The sequence below is a fragment of the Schistocerca gregaria genome, chromosome 10, assembly GCF_023897955.1.
Source record: "Schistocerca gregaria isolate iqSchGreg1 chromosome 10, iqSchGreg1.2, whole genome shotgun sequence".
Lineage (NCBI taxonomy): Eukaryota > Metazoa > Arthropoda > Insecta > Orthoptera > Acrididae > Schistocerca > Schistocerca gregaria.
In genome coordinates this window covers 148,250,147-148,271,523 of record NC_064929.1, presented here as the reverse complement: position 1 = coordinate 148,271,523, position 21,377 = coordinate 148,250,147, and the positions used below count along the sequence as shown (strand labels likewise).

The 21,377-nt window shown below is 41.1% G+C and overlaps 1 protein-coding gene across 3 annotated transcripts in view; it reads right to left on the bottom strand.

Moving 5' to 3' along the window:
• Positions 1-2,873: 2,873 nt before the first annotated feature.
• LOC126293436 (putative mediator of RNA polymerase II transcription subunit 12) overlaps positions 2,874-21,377 on the bottom strand; it is a 56,101-nt gene continuing 37,597 nt past the window's right edge. For all 3 annotated transcript variants that reach the window (XM_049986664.1, XM_049986663.1, XM_049986665.1), the window contains exons 8-9: positions 10,229-10,536; positions 2,874-5,330 (exon numbers count right to left, since the gene is read on the bottom strand). In XM_049986664.1, coding sequence (XP_049842621.1) covers positions 4,999-5,330; positions 10,229-10,536 — 640 coding nt within the window. In that variant the 3' untranslated portion in view covers positions 2,874-4,998. The remainder of the gene's footprint in view (positions 5,331-10,228; positions 10,537-21,377) is intronic.

The window sequence follows — 21,377 nt, the reverse complement described above, 5'->3', positions numbered from 1 at the left end:
CCATACCAGATTTCCCATTGTATTCTGCACTAGTTAGCTCTCATCAGGGGCATCATCTAAAAGTTTAGTAATGTTTTCAGTCTTACTTAATGAAAACCCACTCTAGTTGCCGTTGAAAACTTTATTGGTTCCACTACCAATTTTGGCCTTTATATTACACCATTTTCCAAGTTGTTCTGAAAACTGTCATAAATATGATAGGTATATAAATATTGCTTATAATAAAAGATGAGAAAACAAGACTTACACATGTATAACAAGATTGCAGTTGGAGTACAAAACTTACATTATGCTGCACATAAACAATGTCCAAATGATTAAGGCAGATGGATTTAAAATGTTACGTGCCCAATGATATTGTGTGAAACTTGGGTGTATCAAAATTATAAAGACTGTATAATTTATTATAAGTATCCTTCGAGTTTAAGAGGATTTATGTCTTGACATATTCGAAAATTCCAAATGGCACGTTCCACAAATCATCTTCTATAATAAGCAATTTACCATCACATTTAAGGCAGTTTTCAGGACCACTTAAAAGTGGTCTAATATAAAGGTCAAAATCAGTAGTGGACTCAATAAAGTTCTCAGCAGCAACTAGTGGTTTTTCATTAATTCAAAAAACGGTTGTGAAATCAGTAAGCAGAGAAACTAATCATTTTCAGTCTTGTTGAAATCCCTATCAACCACTTGACACCTCACTATATGAGGAGTTTTAGCTTTATTCCTTCCATTATTTGAATTTATTACTACAGAAGGTAAATATCTTTGACATATTCTGCAAAACTTCAGTGCAACTTTTACATAAACTGCATAGGGAAATTGACCTAAAAACACACTGTTCTTGTTGCTGCCATCCTCAGTTTAAATATGGATCCAATTTGTCATTAAGAGAGAACGTATTCATTGCACAAAAGCGTGTAATGAGAATAATAGCTAGAGCTCACCCAAGATCATCTTGCAGACATTTATTTAAGCAGCTCGGGATATTCACAGTACCTCTGCAATACATATATTCACTTATGAAATTTGTCATTAATAACTCACACCAATTCAAAAATAACAGCAAAGTGCATAGCTAAAACACTAGAAGAAAGGATGATCTTCACTATTCTGGATTAAATCTCACTTTGGCACAGAAAGGGGTGAATTATGCTGCCACAGAAATCTTTGGTCATTTACAAAAAAAATAAAAAAAATGTGTAAAGAAAACTTACGTTAAAGTGACTCGTTCCACATCATTACGAAATGTTGTATTCGTGATCTGTGGAACAAGGATTAATGTATGTATGTATGTACAGTATCTTATCCTATGTAATCTTCTTTATGTACGTACAACTACTACAATCTACATCCAACTGTTATTTGTGTGTTTATCTACTTTTATAGTCTTTAGCCGCCCCCTTCACACAAACATTTCTCCATTGCCAAATGGATGATTCTCTGATACTGCAGCATGTGTCTTGTCAACCAATCCCTTCTTTTAGTGAAGTTCTGCCAAAATCTACTACTTTCTTCTCATTTGTGTTGTTTATCATCTGTGTTATGCTTCCATATAATTCTACATTCCAGACAAATATTTTAAAAAGATATTTACTAACTTTAAAACAAAGATTCCAAGACTTACCAAGCGGGAAAGCGCCGGTAGATAGGCACAATGAATAAAAAACAAAACAAAACACACAAACACACACACAGAATTTGAGCTTTCGCAACCGGTGGCTGCTTCGTCAGAAAAGAGGGAAGGAAAAGGGAAGATGAAAGGATGTGGGTTTTAAGGGAGAGGGTAAGGAGTCATTCCAATCCCGGGAGCGGAAAGACTTACCTTAGGGGGGAAAAAAGGATAGGTATATACACACGCCGGCGCGCGCGCTGACACACACACACACACACACACACACACACACACACACACACACACACACATATCCATCAGCGTGTTGACCTCGAATGAGAGTGTCTGCACATTGCAACATTGCAGGAGTCACATATGTGTGCTGCTGACCTGCACACAGAAGATCAGACATGTTTACGTGACTTTCTTGCGATGATGATGCACACCTTGCCCAACAAGTCACCGTGCTTTTGTTCACTGCTATGTCTCCATCGACATCCTGGAAGTGCCTATGAAAATTAGCAATGCCCCGGCTTTCTGCAAAAAAAAAAAAAAAAAACTCAAATAAGAGCTCTCTGCTTTAGAGGCATCCCCATCACAGATACCATTTTGAATAGGAACTTCACGAAACTATATGGGATTAAGTGGGAATATTCCATGGTGTCCCATAGCAAATTCTGTGTTTTTTTAACTGAAATTGATTGAGAAAAAAATGTATTACTTTACTTAAAGAATGTCCCATGTTATAATGTCTTTTCAAGACACTAGCCATTCCAGTTAACAGCTCTTCCAAGTCCATTGCCAACTCTGACAGTTCTACAAAGTCATCAGTAATGCTCAAAGTTTCTGTTTATTCTTGCTCAAGCTTAATTTCCTTTCCAAATTTCTTCTTGATTTCCTCTACTCTTTGCTCACTACACACGCCAACATTACAACAACTATGTGAGTAACAGAACAATATCATCAATAAAACATAGGGTATTCACATATGATTCATTAGAAGATAGTTATTTTCCTTTTTCGCTGTTAAGGTATTTGAAAAATTCCTGATGAAGTGTAATGGCACATGTAGCACTGATGAATGCTTTCTTCATATACTGATACAAACTGAATCAATGCCCTGTTGCTCAAGGGGTTTTAGTAAATATTCTGATGATACTAAGGCAAAAGCTTTTTCAGTATATCTGAAAAGCATTAACTTATAATAAGTAACAATATTAGGTGTCAATGGAAATTTAAATTAAGTGAAATACTGTAGTATCAAGGTACTGAACTGAATGTTTAATGATTTTAGTTACAATACATCCAGTTAAAATACAACACACACACACACACACACACACACACACACACACACACACACACGTATACTGCTTCTCCATAAAATATTGCCATTACTGGCTCAAAATTTCTTTATTTACAGAAAATATACATCATGCAAGAATGTTTGACCAGTCTTTATCCTTGATTAACCAGTCTTCATCTTTGAGATTACAACAAAACCTGACTGTTTCCTGCCACAATGCAGCATAACCACAGCAGATATACATACCTTAAAAGCAGAAATTATTTTTTGTTGTGACTGTAAACCATATGTACATTCATCTTACAGTTTCACTAAAGTACACCTTCGTTTTCAAAAAGAGAATTTCTCATAAGGAGAAATCAGTAATGCAAATTGTTCTCTGATAGGTCACCTGTTTTTGTGACAACTACAAAACAAATGATGCAGTTGAAAAACTGGCAGTCTCAAATGAATGTTTTGCTTTAGCGGCACTTACAACAGGCAATCTCACCACAGCTATGAAATCATCTCATATCATGCTCGAAGTTAGTAAACAACTCAATTAATTATTTAACAATTTCAAACATTATTTCATCTCAACTACACTTACAATATTAATCACCTTGAAATCGATTGTATAAAAACGGAGTTAAATGAGTTGAGCTCCAGATGTGCACAAGTGGTGTTTCTTGTCAATGACAGTATACTGGACACACAGGAAGCCAAGCTGTCGAAAGCCGAGATGAGGAGTCGGATAACACGAGCTACCAACTACAGATGTACAGGAGAACTTAATTTGAAATTCTTTTTATGGTTATCCAATCTGTAGCTTTTATTTGACGAGATATTCAGATTTTCGAGATGGTGTGCATGTCTGATGATGGAAGCTTGCTCTACTGAATTGTGCCATTTAATATGATCAGTTTTTGACCATGTGGTTTAGATAAGAAGTGTGTGCAGTGGAATGAGACTTCTCAGAGCCCTCATCACAAGAATTTCTACCGCTGATGGATGACTGATCTAAAAAATTTAATACAACAGGTAATAGATATGTTTATTTTTGTATTTATAACAAAAAAAATCAATTATAAACCTCTCTAATCCTTTTCCTTCACCCTTCTCCCTTCCCCTTCAACCCTTCTACTTGAAGAAGGAGCCACTGGCTCCCAAAGCTTGCTAATTACAACGGTCTTTTATGTGTGTGTTCTGCCGCCACTTGGTGAGTAGATTTTTTATCTATTAGATTACATATTTTTGTATTTACATATACCAGTGAGATTCAATTGTATTTGTGTGTGTTTTGAAAGACTTGTTAATATAAATCCTCTGTGTGTGGGTCTAATTCTTGGAGGAGCACCATACTGGGTGGCAAGTTTTCTACCCAACTTGTTTCTGCTTATTAGAACAGCATACTACAGGGACCGTACATCACAGACTTCAAGGACTCCATGTACTCTGTCTTATTCTGTGTGAAAGTCAGTATTATATCACAGTGTATCAGCGAGGGACCAATCCCAAATTTATTTTGTAAAGATTAATTCCAAACAGATCTTCAAAAGGATAACAATTAGTGCAGTAAAAGTAACGAGAAATGCAATGTAAGAAGGCTGACGTAAGCTGTTTGAACTAATACACCTGTTATTATTCAGAGTGTACAATGTACTCTTTCAAGGTACATAAATTTATTGGAGTTAAATAAACTGAAACAACAGTATTCGGAGTTAATGTCCAAAAAAGGTGGCACAGTCAAATTTAACTGACCGAGCTGAAAGTTTCTCTTAAACTGCTGAACTGCAACTGTGACCTCTCTTCCATCTAGCTACTGGTAAAATCAGTTGACAGGGCAATTTGTACGACAGTCAGGTTTGAATATTCCACATATCGGTTAGTACATATATTCTGCAAAAGCTAAACTGCGACACCTTACGGTCCCAGTACATCAGTGATTGTGGCACCGGTAGCAGATTTGCAGTTACATTCATTACAGCAAACACTTCGAGATGACAGCAGTGATCTGGAAATGTCCGAGGATGACTAGGAGCAGGAGTCGGGAACCCCGCCCCGGGCGGTCCGCCTCACGGTGCAGCGAGATGGCGACCTATGTGGGGTGCTGCAGCTGTGTGGGGATCGTGATCACCTGCTGCAACACTGGCACTGACGCCAGCGCCGGGATTTGCCCTGCCAGCTGTGCCACCGCATGCTGTTGCGGCTGCTGCTGCAGCTGCAACTGCAGCTGCTGCTGTGTGTGTTGCGTCTGCTGTGTGTGCTGCATGGGGCGCTGGACCACATGCACCAGCTGCTGCAGTTTCTGTTGTTGTTGTTGTTGTTGTTGCTGCTGCTGCTGCTGCTGCTGTAGTAGTAGTAGTTGTTGTTGCTGCTGCTGCTGCTTCTGCTGGCTCTGTTGCAACAGCGCTGCAATATTCGGTGCACCTAAAAAATATTAAATTGGAGGGAAATTCACATAATAAATGTATACTCTTTAAAGCTTTATATACTCAGGCCATTGGATTACAGCCAGTGGGCTGGATAAGGAACCTTCAAAGAAAGAGCGATAAATGAGAATAAATTCTCAAAGCAGACAAAGCATTTAAAACCAAGAAAAAACTTTTCTATTTAACATAAATACACACAACTGCGACTAGTCAGTTTGGAAATACTTGTTTATTTCTGTAAATTACTTTTTGATCCATTTCAGGTTCATTTTCAGATGGGATATGCAGAAGATACAAGATAAGTAATGTGTCACACACTGAAGTGCCAAAGAAACTGCTGTAGGAATGCGTATTCAAATACAGAGATATGTAAACAGGCAGAATACGGCGATGTGGTCGGCAATGCCTATATAAGACAACAAGTGCCTGGCACAGTTATCAGATTGGTTACTGGTGCTACAATGGCTCAAGATGTAAGGGACATTGAAAGTGGTGTTATAGTCAGCATATGACTGATGGGACATAGCGTCTCCGAAGTAGTGATGCAGTGGGGATTTTCTCGAATGACCATTTCACGAGTGTACCACGAATATCAGGAAACTGGTAAACTATCAAATCTCTGACAATGCTGCAGGTGGAAAAAGATCCTGCAAGAACAGGACTAATGATGACTGAAGAGAACCATTCAATGTGACTGATGTGCAACCGTCCCTCAAATTGCTGCAGATTTAAATGCTGGGCCATCGACAAGTGTTAGCATATGAATCAGTCAACAAAACATGGCCTTTAAATATGTCTGCTTGTGTCTGTGTATGTGCGGATGGATGTGTGTGTGTGTGTGTGTGTGTGTGTGTGGGCGCGAGTGTACACCTGTCCTTTTTTTTCCCCTAAGGGAAGTCTTTCCGCTCCCGGGATTGGAATGACTCCTTACCCTCTCCCTTAAAACCCACATCCTTTCGTCTTTCCCTCTCCTTCCTGAAGAAGTAACCATCGGTTGCGAAAGCTAGTAATTCTGTGTGTGTGTTTGTGTGTTTTGTTCATTGTGCCTGTCTGCCGGTGCTTTCCCGCTTGGTAAGTCTTGGAATCTTTGTTTTTAGTCAACAAAACATCATTGATATGGGCTTTCAGAGCCAAGGGCCTACTCGTGTACCCTTGATGACTACATGACACAAAGCTTTATGTCTCGGCTGGGCTCATCAACACTGACATCGGACTGTCGATAACTGGAAACACGTTGCATGGTCGGATGAGTCTTACTTCAAATTGTATCAAGCAGATGGACATGTATGGGTATGGAGAAAACCTCATGAATCCATGAAAGCTGCAAGTCAGCAAGCTGGTAGAGGCTATGTAATGGTGTGGAGTGTGTGCAGTTGGAATGATATAGGACCCCTGATATGTCTAGAAATGAGTCTGACAGGTGACACATATGTAAGCATCCCGTCTCATCACTTGCATCCATTCATGTCTATTGTGTATTCCAGCGGACTTGGGCCACAGCTCCAGCAGGACAATGCGACACCCCAAACATCCAGAAATGTTAGAGTGGCTCTAGAAATGCTCTTCTGAGTTTAAACACTTGCGCTGGCCACCAAACTCCCCAGATTTGAACATTATTGAGCATGCCTGGGATGCTTTGCAGTTTGATGTTCAAAAGAGACCTCCACCCTCACATACTCTTACGGATTTATGGACAGTCCAGCAGGGTACATGGTGTCAGTTGCCTCCAGCACTACTTCAGATATTAGTCGAGTCCATGCCATGTTGTGTTGCAGCACTTCTGTGTGCTCGCGGGGCCCTACACGATATTAGGCAGGTGTGCTAGGTTCTTTGGCTCTTCAGTGTACTTTTTTGTGACACAACCATACATCACAGAGCAGCTGGACCAGTTGGGAAGGGTGAGAGGAGAAACTTTCCAGCAGTAGATTGTGCAATTGCTTCTGTGCTCCTGGAGGGTTAAGACGGTTCCTTCTGTGAACCTCTATGTAGTGGTCTTGTTGAACTTATGATGGAGTAAACTTGAGAGCAGCGCTTATCAACCATTTTTTCCTGTCCACTTCTGCATCACTGTTAGTAGTGAAACTTTCTGAACCATCCACAAATTCCACAGTAATGGTGATGTATAAAGTCAGGAAGTAATTGTTATCCATAAAATTTTTAAAGCAGAGTTACAGCAAGTTAATGCATGCAATAATAAGTACTTACCACATATCTTATGACAAAATTTTATGAAAACATAATGAAAAAATTTTAAAACCCCTACTCCCTACAGCCCATCATGAAAGCTGGACCGTCAAGTGGTGGCAGGCTGACTCTCACTGCTTCAGAGCAATGTTATGCGATACAGTTTAAGCGAAACTCAACAAAATGGCAGCGGTAACTTTTGGAATGACTAAGGAAGCCTTCGGGGACGATTGTCTTTCCAGATCGCAGTTTAACAAATGGCAAGAGACATTTAGAGAAGGTCGAGAGAAAGTCATTGAAGGGGTCTGCACAGGAGACATGTCAATGGATGCTTGTGTGACTCGTGTGCACCAGTTACTGAATTCAGACAATCAAATTAGTGTTTGTTTGATGTCAGAATAATTGGAATTGCCAAAAACAATTGTTTGTGAGATTGTATCAAAAGACTTGGTTATGTGGAAGATTTTTGCTAAACCGACACGCAAAAGCTACACCAAGTGGAAGTATGTGAAGAACTCCGGCAAGTCTGAGAAGATGATTCCAATTTCCTTGACAATGTGATCACTGGGGAAGAGTCACAAGTCTTTTGGTACGATCTGGGGTCAAACAGGCAGGATGGGGAATGGCAAACGACGTCATTACCACACCAGAAGAAGCCTTCACATGAGCATGTCCCAGTTGAAGTCCTCACTCATTGTCTATTTGATGCAAAGGGGGTAGGGCAAGCTCAATTTTACACGGAAGTGCTCTACAGACTGAATCATAGGGTTGTTCATATCTGAAAGGAGTTCCACGCTTCTTGAAAACTGCACCATGACAACATGCTGACCCACACCACCTTTCTTCTGGTGAACTTTCCGGGATGTAAGGTCGTGGTTCATGAAACTCTTCAGCTCCTAACGTTTCGTCCAGAGCTGTGCTGGAAATCTTCAGAGGGGTGTTTCTCCTCCAGTGAGTCTTGCCGACTCGTGAAAGCCTTATACTATGATCACACCACCTTTGTTGTCAGGGCCTATCTGATCAGTATCAGTACGACAACAGTCCCAACCTGGCCCTGGCAGACTTCCACTGGCTGAAAAGTGAACTCAAAGGAAAGCATCTCGAGTCAGTTGACAATGTGCAAGCCACTTTGGTGTCTTCCCTGCAGAGCATACCGACAGGAGTTCCAGAAAGCTTGTGACACGTGGAAATCACACTGGCAAAAAATGTACCGATGAAAAAGGGACATACTTCAAACAATTTTAATTGGAGTTCTTGAACCTATCTGGAGAAGGAGGGCGTGGGGACAGGGAATTACGTGACACATTACTCTCCAGACTAACCCTGTATGTATTTATTTTCATTGTGTGATGCTGGGTACTGGCTGTGTGAGGTGATTTACAAAATACTTCAATATATTGCCACGAGTGAGAGTCATACAGCAAATTTTCTTACTTACTGTGGTAGCATGGGTGATCTGTAGTCAATATTTATCAGGCAGCTTCCATTTTCATTGCCTACTGGCCACAGAATTAAGCATGATCCATTGTAAACACTCATTAACAGTGTTCTACAATGTCAATAAAGGACAATCTATTGTTGCTGTCTTTCAGTCCAAAGATTGGTCTGAAGCAACTCTTTGTGCTAGTCTATCCCGTGCAAGCCTCTTCAATTCTACATAACCACTGGCACCTACGTCTACCTGAACTGCCTTATCAAACAATGGAAAATCCAGGACAGAATTTAACAATACCAGAGAAGGAAAGTTGCTACTCACTATATAGCGGAGATGCTGAGTCGCGATAGGCATAATGAAAGGATTCACACAATTAAAGCTTTCGACCATTAAGGCCTTTGTCAGCAGCAGACACACATGTGCGCGCGCGCGCGCACGCACACACACACACACACACACAAACGCAACTTGCACACACATCTCCAGTCTCAGAGATCCGAGACCACACTGCGAACAGCAGCACCAGTGCATGATGGGAGTGGCGACTGGGTGGGGGTAAGGACGAGGCTGGGGTGGGGAGGGGGAGGGATAGTATGGTGGGGGTGGCAGACAGTGAAGTGCTGCAGTTTAGACGGAGAGCAGGAGAGAAGATGCGGAGGGGGGAGGGGGTAAGTAGCGGAAAGGAGAGAAATAAAAGAAATTAAAAGACTGGGTGTGGCGGTGAAATGACGGCTGTGTACTGCTGGAATGGGAACAGGGAAGGGGCTGGATGGGTGAGAACAGTGACTAACGAAGGTTGAGGCCAGGAGGATTACGGGAACGTAGGATGAATTGCAGGGAAAGTTCCCACCTGCGCAATTCAGAAAAGCTGGTGTTGGTGGGAAGGATCCATATGGCACAGGCTGTGAAGCAGTCATTAAGATGAGGGATATCATGTTTGGCAGCATGTTCAGCAACAGGATGGTCCACTTGTTTCTTGGCCACAGTTTGTCGGTGGCCGTTCATGCGGACAGACAGCTTGTTGGTTGTCATGCCTACATAGAATGCAGCTACTACCTAATTGTAGTCAAAGCATTTTACTCTTTTTCAACATGATGCAAACCCATTGCAAACATGTGTTACAACATGTTACAAACATCAAAAGTCCTGTAGTAGCTGCAAACTAGGTTGCGAATATTGTTGCAAAAGGTATTCCAAACTCAGTGTAAATGTGGCTTCAGAATTTAATTATTTAACAAATTTCACCGCCAAATAAAACTCCTGCAGAGAGCACCCACCTGTCGTCAGTGCCTGCACAGTCCTCTCCCCTGCTGGCTGCTGCTGCCCCTGAGCCTGCTGTTGGTTCTGGGTGGATGTGCGCACTGTACGGCCGAGCAGCGAGTTCCGCGCCTCGCGCAACCGCCGCCTCCATGCCAGCCAGCGCGCCAGCTCCGGCTCGGGCTCCTTGCGGTCCGGTCCCGTCGCGGCAGCTGCCGCCTCTGCCCGAGACTCCAGCTGGCTGTAGTAGGCCTCACGCAGGATACGGAACGCCTGCACGTTGCCGAATGGCAGCTGTGTCACGGGATCGAAGTAGCGGGCCGGTTGCCTGCGGAAGCCACAGCTCTCGGTCATGAGACACTTCTACAGGGGAACGACAGTGTACACCTAGTTGCAGAGAAAGCAGGCGGCTATCTGAGATCCAATGGATGAATTCAAAAGAATTGTAATTTGTCCACATGAGAGGTGGCTTACATAACACTCATTCAATCAGTTTTTCAGTACTACTTGTCAAATGAATTCAGTATTGTTTCAGTTAGGCTGTGTTTGGTTTACACCCCCCCCCCCCCCTCCCCACAACCACCTTTTGCACATATACTATCCACCACCAAGAACGTTACAATATTTAAGTCAAAACAAACGGAAAAACATCATGCTCAGGCACTACCATTTTCATATGCACAGCACCTGCTCCAGTCAAATAATTGATAACAGTGTGGAAAGCTAAAACAATTGAGGAACAAACAAGTAGTCTACATAAAGGCACCATTAATACAATAAATTCTGTAAAATTCTGAAGGTACCAGTGATAAAAATACAGGGAGAAAAAGGTTATCTACAACATGTACAGATACAATACTGCAACTGTAAGAATTAAAGGATGTGTAAATTAACAGTTGTTGAGAAGGGAGTGAGATGGTGTTGTAGCCTATCCCAAATGTTATTCAGTCTGTACATTCAGCAAACTGTGAAGGAAAGCAAGCAGTAATTTTGTAAGGGAGGTTCGGGAGAAGAAATAAAAGTGATGAGGTTTAGTGATGACATTCTGATCCTCTCAGAGATGAGACTGAAAGGAAGAACAGCTGAGTTTTGATATGAAATGAAAGATGCTTATGGCTTATCTGGCCAGAAGGGGAGTTCGCCTGCATGGTGCAAGTATTTTTATTTGATGCCACTTTGGCAACTTGCATGTTGATGATGATGATGATGATTATGGTGATGACGACAACAATAGATGCAAGCATTTCCAAGTGGAGAAAATCCCCCGCCCAGCAAGAGACTGAACCCGGGACCCTGTGAACAACAGTGTTTTGAAAAGAAATCGTAAGATGAAAATCATCAACAAAAGTAAAAGAAGGATAATGGAAGAAGGATAATGGAATGTAGTCGAATTAAATTGGTTGATACTGTGGGTATTAGATTAGGAAACAAGACACTTAAAGTAGTACCTGACTTTTGCTATTTGGGCAGCAAAACAACTAATGATGCCCGAAGTAGATATAATATACAATGTGGAGTGGCAATGGCAAGAAAAGCACTTCTGAAGAAGAGAAACTTGTTAACATCAAATATAGATTTAAGTGTCAGGAAGTCTTTTTTTTTGTAAGTATTTGCATGGAGTGTAGCCATGTATGGAAGAGAGCAGAAGCTTTTGAAATGGTCCACTGTTGGCAGCCATCAGTCGACTGTGACTGAAAGTGGAGAAACCAAGTTTCGTGCTGTTATTAAACATTTTTATTTGAAGGATTGGACTGCTGCACAAATCAAAACAGAATTGGATGACATTTGGATGGATTCTTTGACATCACTGAAGGCCGTTTACTTTGTACTAGTGAATTTAAGCTTCATGGGGCAAGCACCAAAAACAAAGCACACACCAGCCTTCCAACTGTGGTCACCATAAAGGAAGCAATTGAAAAAAAAAAAAAAAAAAAAAACATTATATGGTAAAAGACTGTCTAGTAAAAGTCTGTAGGCATCTCAACTGAGTGAGTGCACAATATCCTGCATCGAGAATTGGCTATGCAGAAGCTGTGTGCAAGATGGGTTCTGCGACTGCTCACACTTGAGCCAAAATGTATTAGGCACAAAATGTCAGCACCATGTTTGGCGATGTTTAATCACAATCAGCATGACTTTTTGCACCAATCTGTGACTGTTGATGAAACCTGGATCCATCATTACATACCAGAATCAAGCAGCAATCAAAACAATGGACAAGGGCTGGTGAAAGAGCACTGAAAAAGGCAATGCCACAGTCCCCCTCTCCCAAGGAATAATCGTCATAGATAGCTTGGAAAAGGGCAGAACCATAACTGGACCTTATTGTGTTTCATGTCTGGACTGCCTGAGATGTCTGTTGTCTGACAAATGTTCCAGGTTGGCACACAGAAAAGTGCTCTTTCACTAGGATAATGCACCATTCCACACATCAGCAATTACAATGGTGAAAGAGCATGACTTAGGCTTTGTATTGGTGCCTCATCCACCCTGTTCAACAAACTTCTCCCCAAGTGACTTCTTCCTGTTCCCTAACCTGAAACTCTTGTCTTGCTGGGAAGAAATTATCATCAAATGTGGAACTGACAGTTGTAATCAATGAATATTTTACAGAGTCTGTCAGAACATATTCTGCTGATGGGATAAAAAAGCTGGAGGATTGCAAGACGAAGTGTATATCCCTAAAAGGAGACTATGTCGAAAAGATGGGCGATTTTTTTGCTCAAAATTAACATTTTTTCTTAACAGACTTATCAAAGCACCCTTGTGAATGTCAGGAAGTGTTTTTTGGGGATATCTGCCCAAAGTGCAGCATTGTATGGAAATGAAATGTGGACAATAAATAGTTCAAACAAGGAAAAACAGGTTTTGAAATATGATGATATAGAAGAATACTCAAGATTAGATGGTAGAACAGATTAAATCTAATTAGTAGGTACTGAATTAAATTAAGTAGGAAAGGAATTTATGGCACAACTGGACCAAATGAAGCATTTAGTTAACAGGAATTGTGCTCATCAGAGATCAAGGAACTGACAGTTTAGAAATGGAGGGGACTGCGGAGGATGGGAAGTTAAATTCCAGAGGAAGATTTGGATTGAATTCAGCAATCAGTTTGAAATGCATGTGTATTGATATAGTTATGTGGAGATGAAGACGTTTTCAGAATATAGACTGAAGACGACGACGACGACGTCAACTACATTCTCCAAATCTCTCTTTCTCTGCATCTCCTTTAGTACAATTATCTTATATCTAGCTATGTCTCACTTGCTTCCCTTGAATTCTCCCATCCTTCATTTTTCTCCTTAAAATGAGGATTCCACAACAAAACATTCTTTGATCAAATACCTTAAATTTGATGGAGCAAACCAAATTAAGTACTTGACATTTCATTTTCTTTACAACCATCTTTCCAACTGACATTGCCTTTATTTGTTCATTTGTAATTTCTGCAATCACAGCATCCCACAACTTCCCCTAAAACATTCAGGGAGCAATATATCTATGCCACCACACTTACAGAGAGCCATATGTTTCCTAGACCCATCAGCAACTAGGTGACATAAATTGATGGCTCTGGTTACAATGGATGTTATGCCATAGTATATGATATGTTTCTTTGCCACAATTTTCATCTCCTACTGCAGGAGGTTGTGAAGATGTATTTAATTTTTCGAATGTAAACTTCTTTTATCTTGCAAGCAGAAACATGCATTAGATCACAGCCTAATACCCATAACTCCAGTCTCAGCAAAGATATAAATATAGATATAGCCATGGAAGGTTGCCTTGTAGGATGTAAATTGCTCGTCTCTCGCATGGAGAAATTTTAATTCACTGTCAGCAGCATCTACTTCTGTTCTGTACCCACTTCCTGCTGAAGCATACTTGTCAAGTTTCAAGAACCAGCATCTCTTCAGTGAAGAATCTATGACTACACTATTGCCAGCCAACTACTGCTGCCACAGACACAGACACAGCAAAGACAAGATAAAGAGTAATAACAGCACATACAGAGATCTTTTAAGCAGTAATTCTTCCTGGGCTCTACCTCTGAATGGAATGGGAAGAAATCCCAATTTGTGGGAAGAACCCTACACCACACACTTCACAGTGGCTTGCCGAGAATGGATATAGATGTACATCTTACTCTTCATTTGAATTCTTTATTCACTGTTAAACTGAAATGCTAGATTACTATTAAATATAACATTTTTTAAATTTTTAATATTAAATTGCATGAAAATGTGGGTATCCATAATAAATTTAAATTTGGTGCAAAAAAGTAAAGCATTAAAACAGAAAATAAAATACTTTTTTATCCGTAGAGATTGCAAATAAATACAAACTTGAAGTATTACTGGATTTTTTATTTAACATTCCGATATTTCCATTTTTGTACCAGATCTAATTTATAATGGATATTGTATTTTCATCATTTGCTAGATAAAATAAACAATGTCATTTTTTGTACAAAATCGTTATCCAAATTTTGATAATTAACATTTCAATTTGGTAATACGTCTCATTAATGCGACCACTTGTCAAAAGTCTGAAGAACCACCTTTTGGAGCGTGGGCCACGGCAAGATATGCAAGAAGAGAGTTCATGAGGTTGTAAAAGGTACCAATAGGGGTATGGAGCCATTCTGACTCCAGTAACGTGGCCCGCAGTTTTAAGTTTCTCGGTTGAGGATCCACAGTGCAAACAGCCTTATCAATGTGGTCTCGTAGATTCTCAGTCGGGTTTAAATATCGGGAGTCTGTCAGCAAGGGGAGAACGATAAACTCATTCCGATTAGTGATGGGGAGCTCGTGAATGAGTCATTCAAATGAACACTTCACTCCAGTGAAGTGTAAACTAACCACTCAATTTTAATGAACTGGTACTTCAAACTCTTCACAGATAGCACACTCCACACTTTTTTCTAGTTCACTCACTCTCTTCCCCTCTCCCTCTCCCATTACATCGGCATTACGTCACTAATTCTCCCTTGACTTCAGTCCCCCTCCTCTACTGCCTGTCGAAGAACTGCGCGGCGTTTGTGGTAAGTGATAGGTTTGCGAGGGTTTGGGGAGGCGACGGGAAGGCAGCGTCAGCTGCTTCCTGCAGTGCTGACATCATTACCCGTGACTATTTGTGCAGTTATACTTCGCATCTACCGGTAGCGTACCGTTGGCAGCGCTTGCGGACAAATGAATATTACAAATACAAACGAAGAGGCTGGCTGTGTGAGCATGCACAGCCAACATGAAAATAAAAGGTTTGTTAATAACACTGAAAGAGGGATTTTACCTGAAATCGTACCAATGACTACAGGTGACAGTTTACATTTTGAATCTGGAGGGTTATTATTCTCAACAAACATAAAATCTACAGGAAAACTTCTGAATAATTACTTAACATAGATATATACACTTTGTGACAGTGGTAAACATACTCATTCTATTTTGGATTAAATTTTAAAAGGAACATAAAATTGGACTGCATTTCGTTGGCAGCCCTAGTTTTCAGTCCTTGAATACAACAAATAATAAGACTTTTTTGCGCGCTTCATGAGAAAATGTTGAGCAAGATTAAATGTAATACCTTCTTTATATGCGACAGGCCTCTCTGTTTATCTTTCCTTTGATGCCTTCGACCATGCTCTATTTAAGCTAACTCAGACACTCTAAGAGCGTAAAACGTTGCGTGCACTTTACTGCATAGTTCAGCCATCTGTTGGTGAAATTATGAAGTATTACGAAGCTTCATTGTACGAGCGAGGCGAAGTGACTGTAGCCGCGGCTGAGCGGCGAACTGGGCAACTTCACCAGGCTTCCGTACTTCATGAATGAACTAATTCATTTGAATGCTTCACGGCAAAGAGTGAAATGAATGAAGTAGTTCACAGGAATGAACGAGTTTGACCCATCTCTAATTCCGATAGTCTTCCAACCACACAGGTACACCACAAGCTATGTGACACATTGCATTGTCCTGCTGGTAGACGCCATACTGCTGAGGAAAAACAAAGTGCATATAGGAATGGATGTAGCCCTCAAACACAGAATCATACTTGTGTTGATTCCCTGTGCCTTCCAGAACGGCAAGGTCATCCAGGGAATGCTATGAGAAGATTCCCTAGACCATAACACAAGAAGCATAGTTGCTTTCAGATGCTCCACGCCATACATGCCAACACCCATTTGTCCGATGGAGCATAAAACACGATTTGCCTGAAAACACACCCTACCGCCACTCGGAGAGTGTCCAATTGCAGTACTGGCATGCAAATTCCAGCCTTCGTCACCAATGAACAGCAGTTAGCATGGGTGCACAAACCAGGCACCTGTGTGGAGGCCCATACGCAGCAACATTCACCGAATGCAGAGAGTACTCTACTGCATTGGCTCCTTACTTAGCTTGCATTTATCGCGAATCTCTGGCCCGACGTTAAGTCCCGACTGACTGGAAAAAAAGTGCAGATTACGTCTGTATATAAGAAGGGTAGAAAGATGGATCCTCAAAATTACAGACCAATATCCTTAACATCGGTTTATTGCAGGATTCTCGAACATATTCTCAGATCGAATATAATGACTTTCCTTGAGACAGAGAAGTTGCATCAGCACGGCCTTAGAAAGCACCTTGCGAAACACAACTCACCTTTTTTGCACACGATATCTTGTGAACCTTGGATGAAGGGTATCAGACGGATGCCATATTCCTCAACTTACAGAAAGCATTTGACTCGGTGCCCCACTGCAGACTCCTAACTAAGGTATGAGCATATGGGATTGGTTCCCAAATATGTGAGTGGCTCAAAGACTTCTTAAGTAATAGAACCCAGTACGTTGTCCTCGATGGTGAGTGTTCGTCGGAGGTGAGGGTATCATCTGGAGTGCCCCAGGAAAGTGTGGTAGGTCCACTGTTGTTTTCTATCTACATAAATGATCTTTTGGATAGGGTGGATAGCAATGTGCAACTGTTTCCTGATAATGCTGTGGTGTACGGGAAGGTGTCGTTGTTGAGTGACTGTAGGAAGATACAAGATGACTTGGACAGGATTTGTGATTGGTGTAAAGAATGGCAGCTAACTCTAAATATAGATAAATGTAAATTAATGCAGACGAATAGGAAAAAGAATCCCGTAATGTTTGAATACTCCATTAGTGGTGTAGTGCTGGACACAGTCACGTTGATTAAATATTTGGGCGTAACATTGCAGAGCAGTATGAAGTGGGACAAGCATGTAATGGCAGTTGTGGGGAAGGCGGATAGTCATCTTCGGTTCATTGGTAGAATTTTGGGAAGATGTGGTTCATCTGTAAAGGAGACCACTTATAAAACACTTATACGACCTATTCTTAAGTACTGCTCGTACATTTGGGCCCCTATCATGTTGGATTGAGGGAGGACATAGAAGCAATTCAGAGGCGGACTGCTAGATTTGTTACTGGTAGGTTTGATCATCATGCGAGTGTTACGGAAATGCTTCAGGAACTCGGATGGGAGTCTCTAGAGGAGAGGAAGCGTTCTTTTCGTGAATCGCTACTGAGGAAATTTAGAACCAGCATTTGAGGCTGACTGCAGTACAATTTTACAGCCGCCAACTTACATTTTGCGGAAAGACGATAAAGATAAGATAAGAGAGATTAGGGCTTGTACAGAGGCATATAGGCAGTCATTTTTCCCTCCTTCTGTTTGGGAGTGCAACAGGGAGAGAAGATGCTAGTTGTACTACGAGGTACGCTCCGCCACGCACCGTATGGTGGATTGCGGAGTATGTATGTAGCTGTAGATGTAGATGTAGAATGGTCACTGAGAAGATACTGTGGTAGGCCTTGGTACATCTTGGTGGTAAATTATTCAACAGTCGCTCTTCTATTTGCCTGTACATATCTCTGCAACCATCATTCACAGCTATCATCTGCAACCTGCGGTGCATCACAGTTGCCTTGGTGTCAGTTTTGGATAGCAACATTTTGCCAAGCACGGTATACTTTAACCACAGCGGCATGCGAACAGTTTGCAAACTTGGCAATTTTGGAAATGCTTCCAGCCTTCACTTGAAAGCCAATGGTCATGCCCGTTTGGACGTCAGATAAATTGCTCTATTTCCACATTATGACAATGACTGCATTGTTTTCTGCATCCCCCTGACATCATCATCATCATCATCATCATTTAAGACTGATTATGCCTTTCAGCATTCAGTCTGGAGCATAGGCCCCCTTATAAAATTCTGCCATGATCCCCTATTCAGTGCTAACATTGGTGCCTCTTCTGATGTTAAGCCTATTACTTCAACATCATTCTTAACCGAATCCAGGTACCTTCTCCTTGGTCTGTCCCGACTCCTCCTACCCTCTACTGCTGAACCCATGAGTCTCTTGGATAACTTTGCTCCTCCCATGCGTGTAACATGACCCCACCATCTAAGCCTGTTCACCCTGACTGCGACATCTATAAAGTTCATTCCCAGTTTTTCTTTGATTTCCTCATTGCGGACATCCTCCTGCCATTGCTCCCATCTACTAGTACCTGCAATCGTCCTAGCTACTTTCATATCCGTAACCTCAACGTTGTTGATAAGGTAACCTGAATCCACCCATCTTTCGGTCCCATACAACAAAGTTGGTCGAAAGATTGAATGGTGCACAGATAACTTAGTCTTGTTACTGACTTCCTTCTTGCAGAAGAGAGTAGATCGTGGCTGAGCACTCACTGCATTAGCTTTGCTACACCTCGCTTCCAGTTCTTTCACTATGTTGCCATCCTGTGAGAATATGCATCCTAAGTACTTGAAACCGTCCACCTGTTCTAACTTTGTTCCTCCTATTTGGCACTCAATCCGTTTATATTTCTTTCCCACTGACATTACTTTCGTTTTGGAGATGCTAATCTTCATACCATATTCCTTACATTTCTGATCTAGCTCTGAAATATTACTTTGCAAACTTTCAATCGAATCTGCCATTACAACTAAGTCATCCTCATATGCGAGACTGATTATTTTGTGTTCAAGTATCTTAATCTCACCCAACCAGTCTATTGTTTTCAACATATGATCCATAAATAATATGAACAATGAAATACTACTGTATCTCATTGCTACCTATCAGAACCCCTCGGAGAGCATTAAAGATAAACACCAGTCCTAATTGTCCAATTGTAAAGTGACCTGTTTTCAAATTACATACAAAAATAACCACTATTTCATTCTACATGTAATTCGAAAACAACGATTTGCTGATTAACATTGTTCTTATGTGAGAAACATAATATCAATGTGAAATTAATACTGTAACTAATTGAAAGAAATGTAGCACATGGTCAGGATGTACCAGTAAACCTATCAATATAAAATTACTAAAGCAATTTAAATAGAACATATAAATAAAGCACGTTAATTGAATCTCCGGTGTATGTTAGCACTAAAATTCAGGCATTAGTTGATTTGTTATAAACAAATTTAGAAATGTAATTGTTACCTGTGACATAATTAGTCAGAAATTGTTATATTAACTCGTAACTAAGTTGAAAATAGGTTCACCTTGTTCAGCACTGGGATTGTAAATTTTTAGCAATGTGTAGCTCATATTCGGTTTAACTTTTAATTGTGATTTTACGTAAAATTGTAATTTTCATTGTAGGTAATTGTCAACAAAAGTATAAATAGAGGTAATGCAGGTACCTTGGGGCACTCGTTTTTTGGCTAGGGTTGCGAGCAAATGTATTGTAGGCTCACTCGTTTGTTGATTGTTGTGAACTGTGTGTCTCGTTTGATGTCAACTTTGAGTACATGTGATGTAACCGGTACAGTTTCACCAGGGTCGGACACCAGAGTACTGGATATAAATTGGCATTAAAATTGCACTGTACTTTGGAATTTATTTGGGAGTCTTCCGCAATCCTTTTCATAGGCTGCACAGCGACGAGACATGAATCCAGGAATTTTACAAAACCCCGAGAACTAAACAACTCTCAAGTTTGGTAGAATTGACGTGAAAACAACAGCGCATTGACTGGGCATTTCACTCAAAACATATGCAACGTGGAGGTGGGAAAATCCAAACATCTCAACAACAGTGGAGACGGGTTGCAGCCTTGACTTATCCCTGAAACTACTCTGAACCATGAACTCAATTTACCGTCAACTCTAACTGCTGCCTGACTATCTATGTAAAGATGTAAATAAAATAGAAAGAAACTTCCACATGGGAAAAATGTATTAAAAACAAAGATTCCAAGACTTACCAAGCGGGAAAGCGCTGGCAGACAGGCACATGAACAAAACACACAAACACACACACACAATTACTAGCTTTCGCAACCGATGGTTGCTTCTTCAGGAAGGAGAGGGAAAGACGAAAGGATGTGGGTTTTAAGGGAGAGGGTAAGGAGTCATTCCAATCCCGGGAGTGGAAAGACTTCCCTTAGGGGAAAAAAAGGACAGGTGTACACTCGCGCGCGCGCGCGCACACACACACACACACACACACACACACACACACACACACACATCCATCCATAGTCAGCATATGAGTGATGGGACATAGCGTCTCAGAAGTAGTGATGCAGTGGGGATTTTCTCGAATGACCATTTCACGGGTATACCACGAATATCAGGAATCTGGTAAAATATTAAATCTCTGACAATGCTGCAAGATCCTGCAAGAACAGGACTAATGATGACTGAAGAGAACCATTCAATGTGACTGATGTGCAACCGTCCCTCAAATTGCTGCAGATTTCAATGCTGGGCCATCGACAAGTGTTAGCATATGAATCAGTCAACAAAACATGGCCTTTAAATATGTCTGCTTGTGTCTGTGTATGTGCGGATGGATGTGTGTGTGTGTGTGTGTGTGTGTGTGTGTGTGTGTGTGTGTGTGTGTGTGTGTGTGTGCGCGCGAGTGTACACCTGTCCTTTTTTTCCCCTAAGGGAAGTCTTTCCGCTCCCGGGATTGGAATGACTCCTTACCCTCTCCCTTAAAACCCACATCCTTTCGTCTTTCCCTCTCCTTCCTGAAGAAGCAACCATCGGTTGCGAAAGCTAGTAATTCTGTGTGTGTGTTTGTGTGTTTTGTTCATGTGCCTGTCTGCCGGCACTTTCGCGCTTGGTAAGTCTTGGAATCTTTGTTTTTAATACATATCTATGTAAAGACATAGACATGCTTT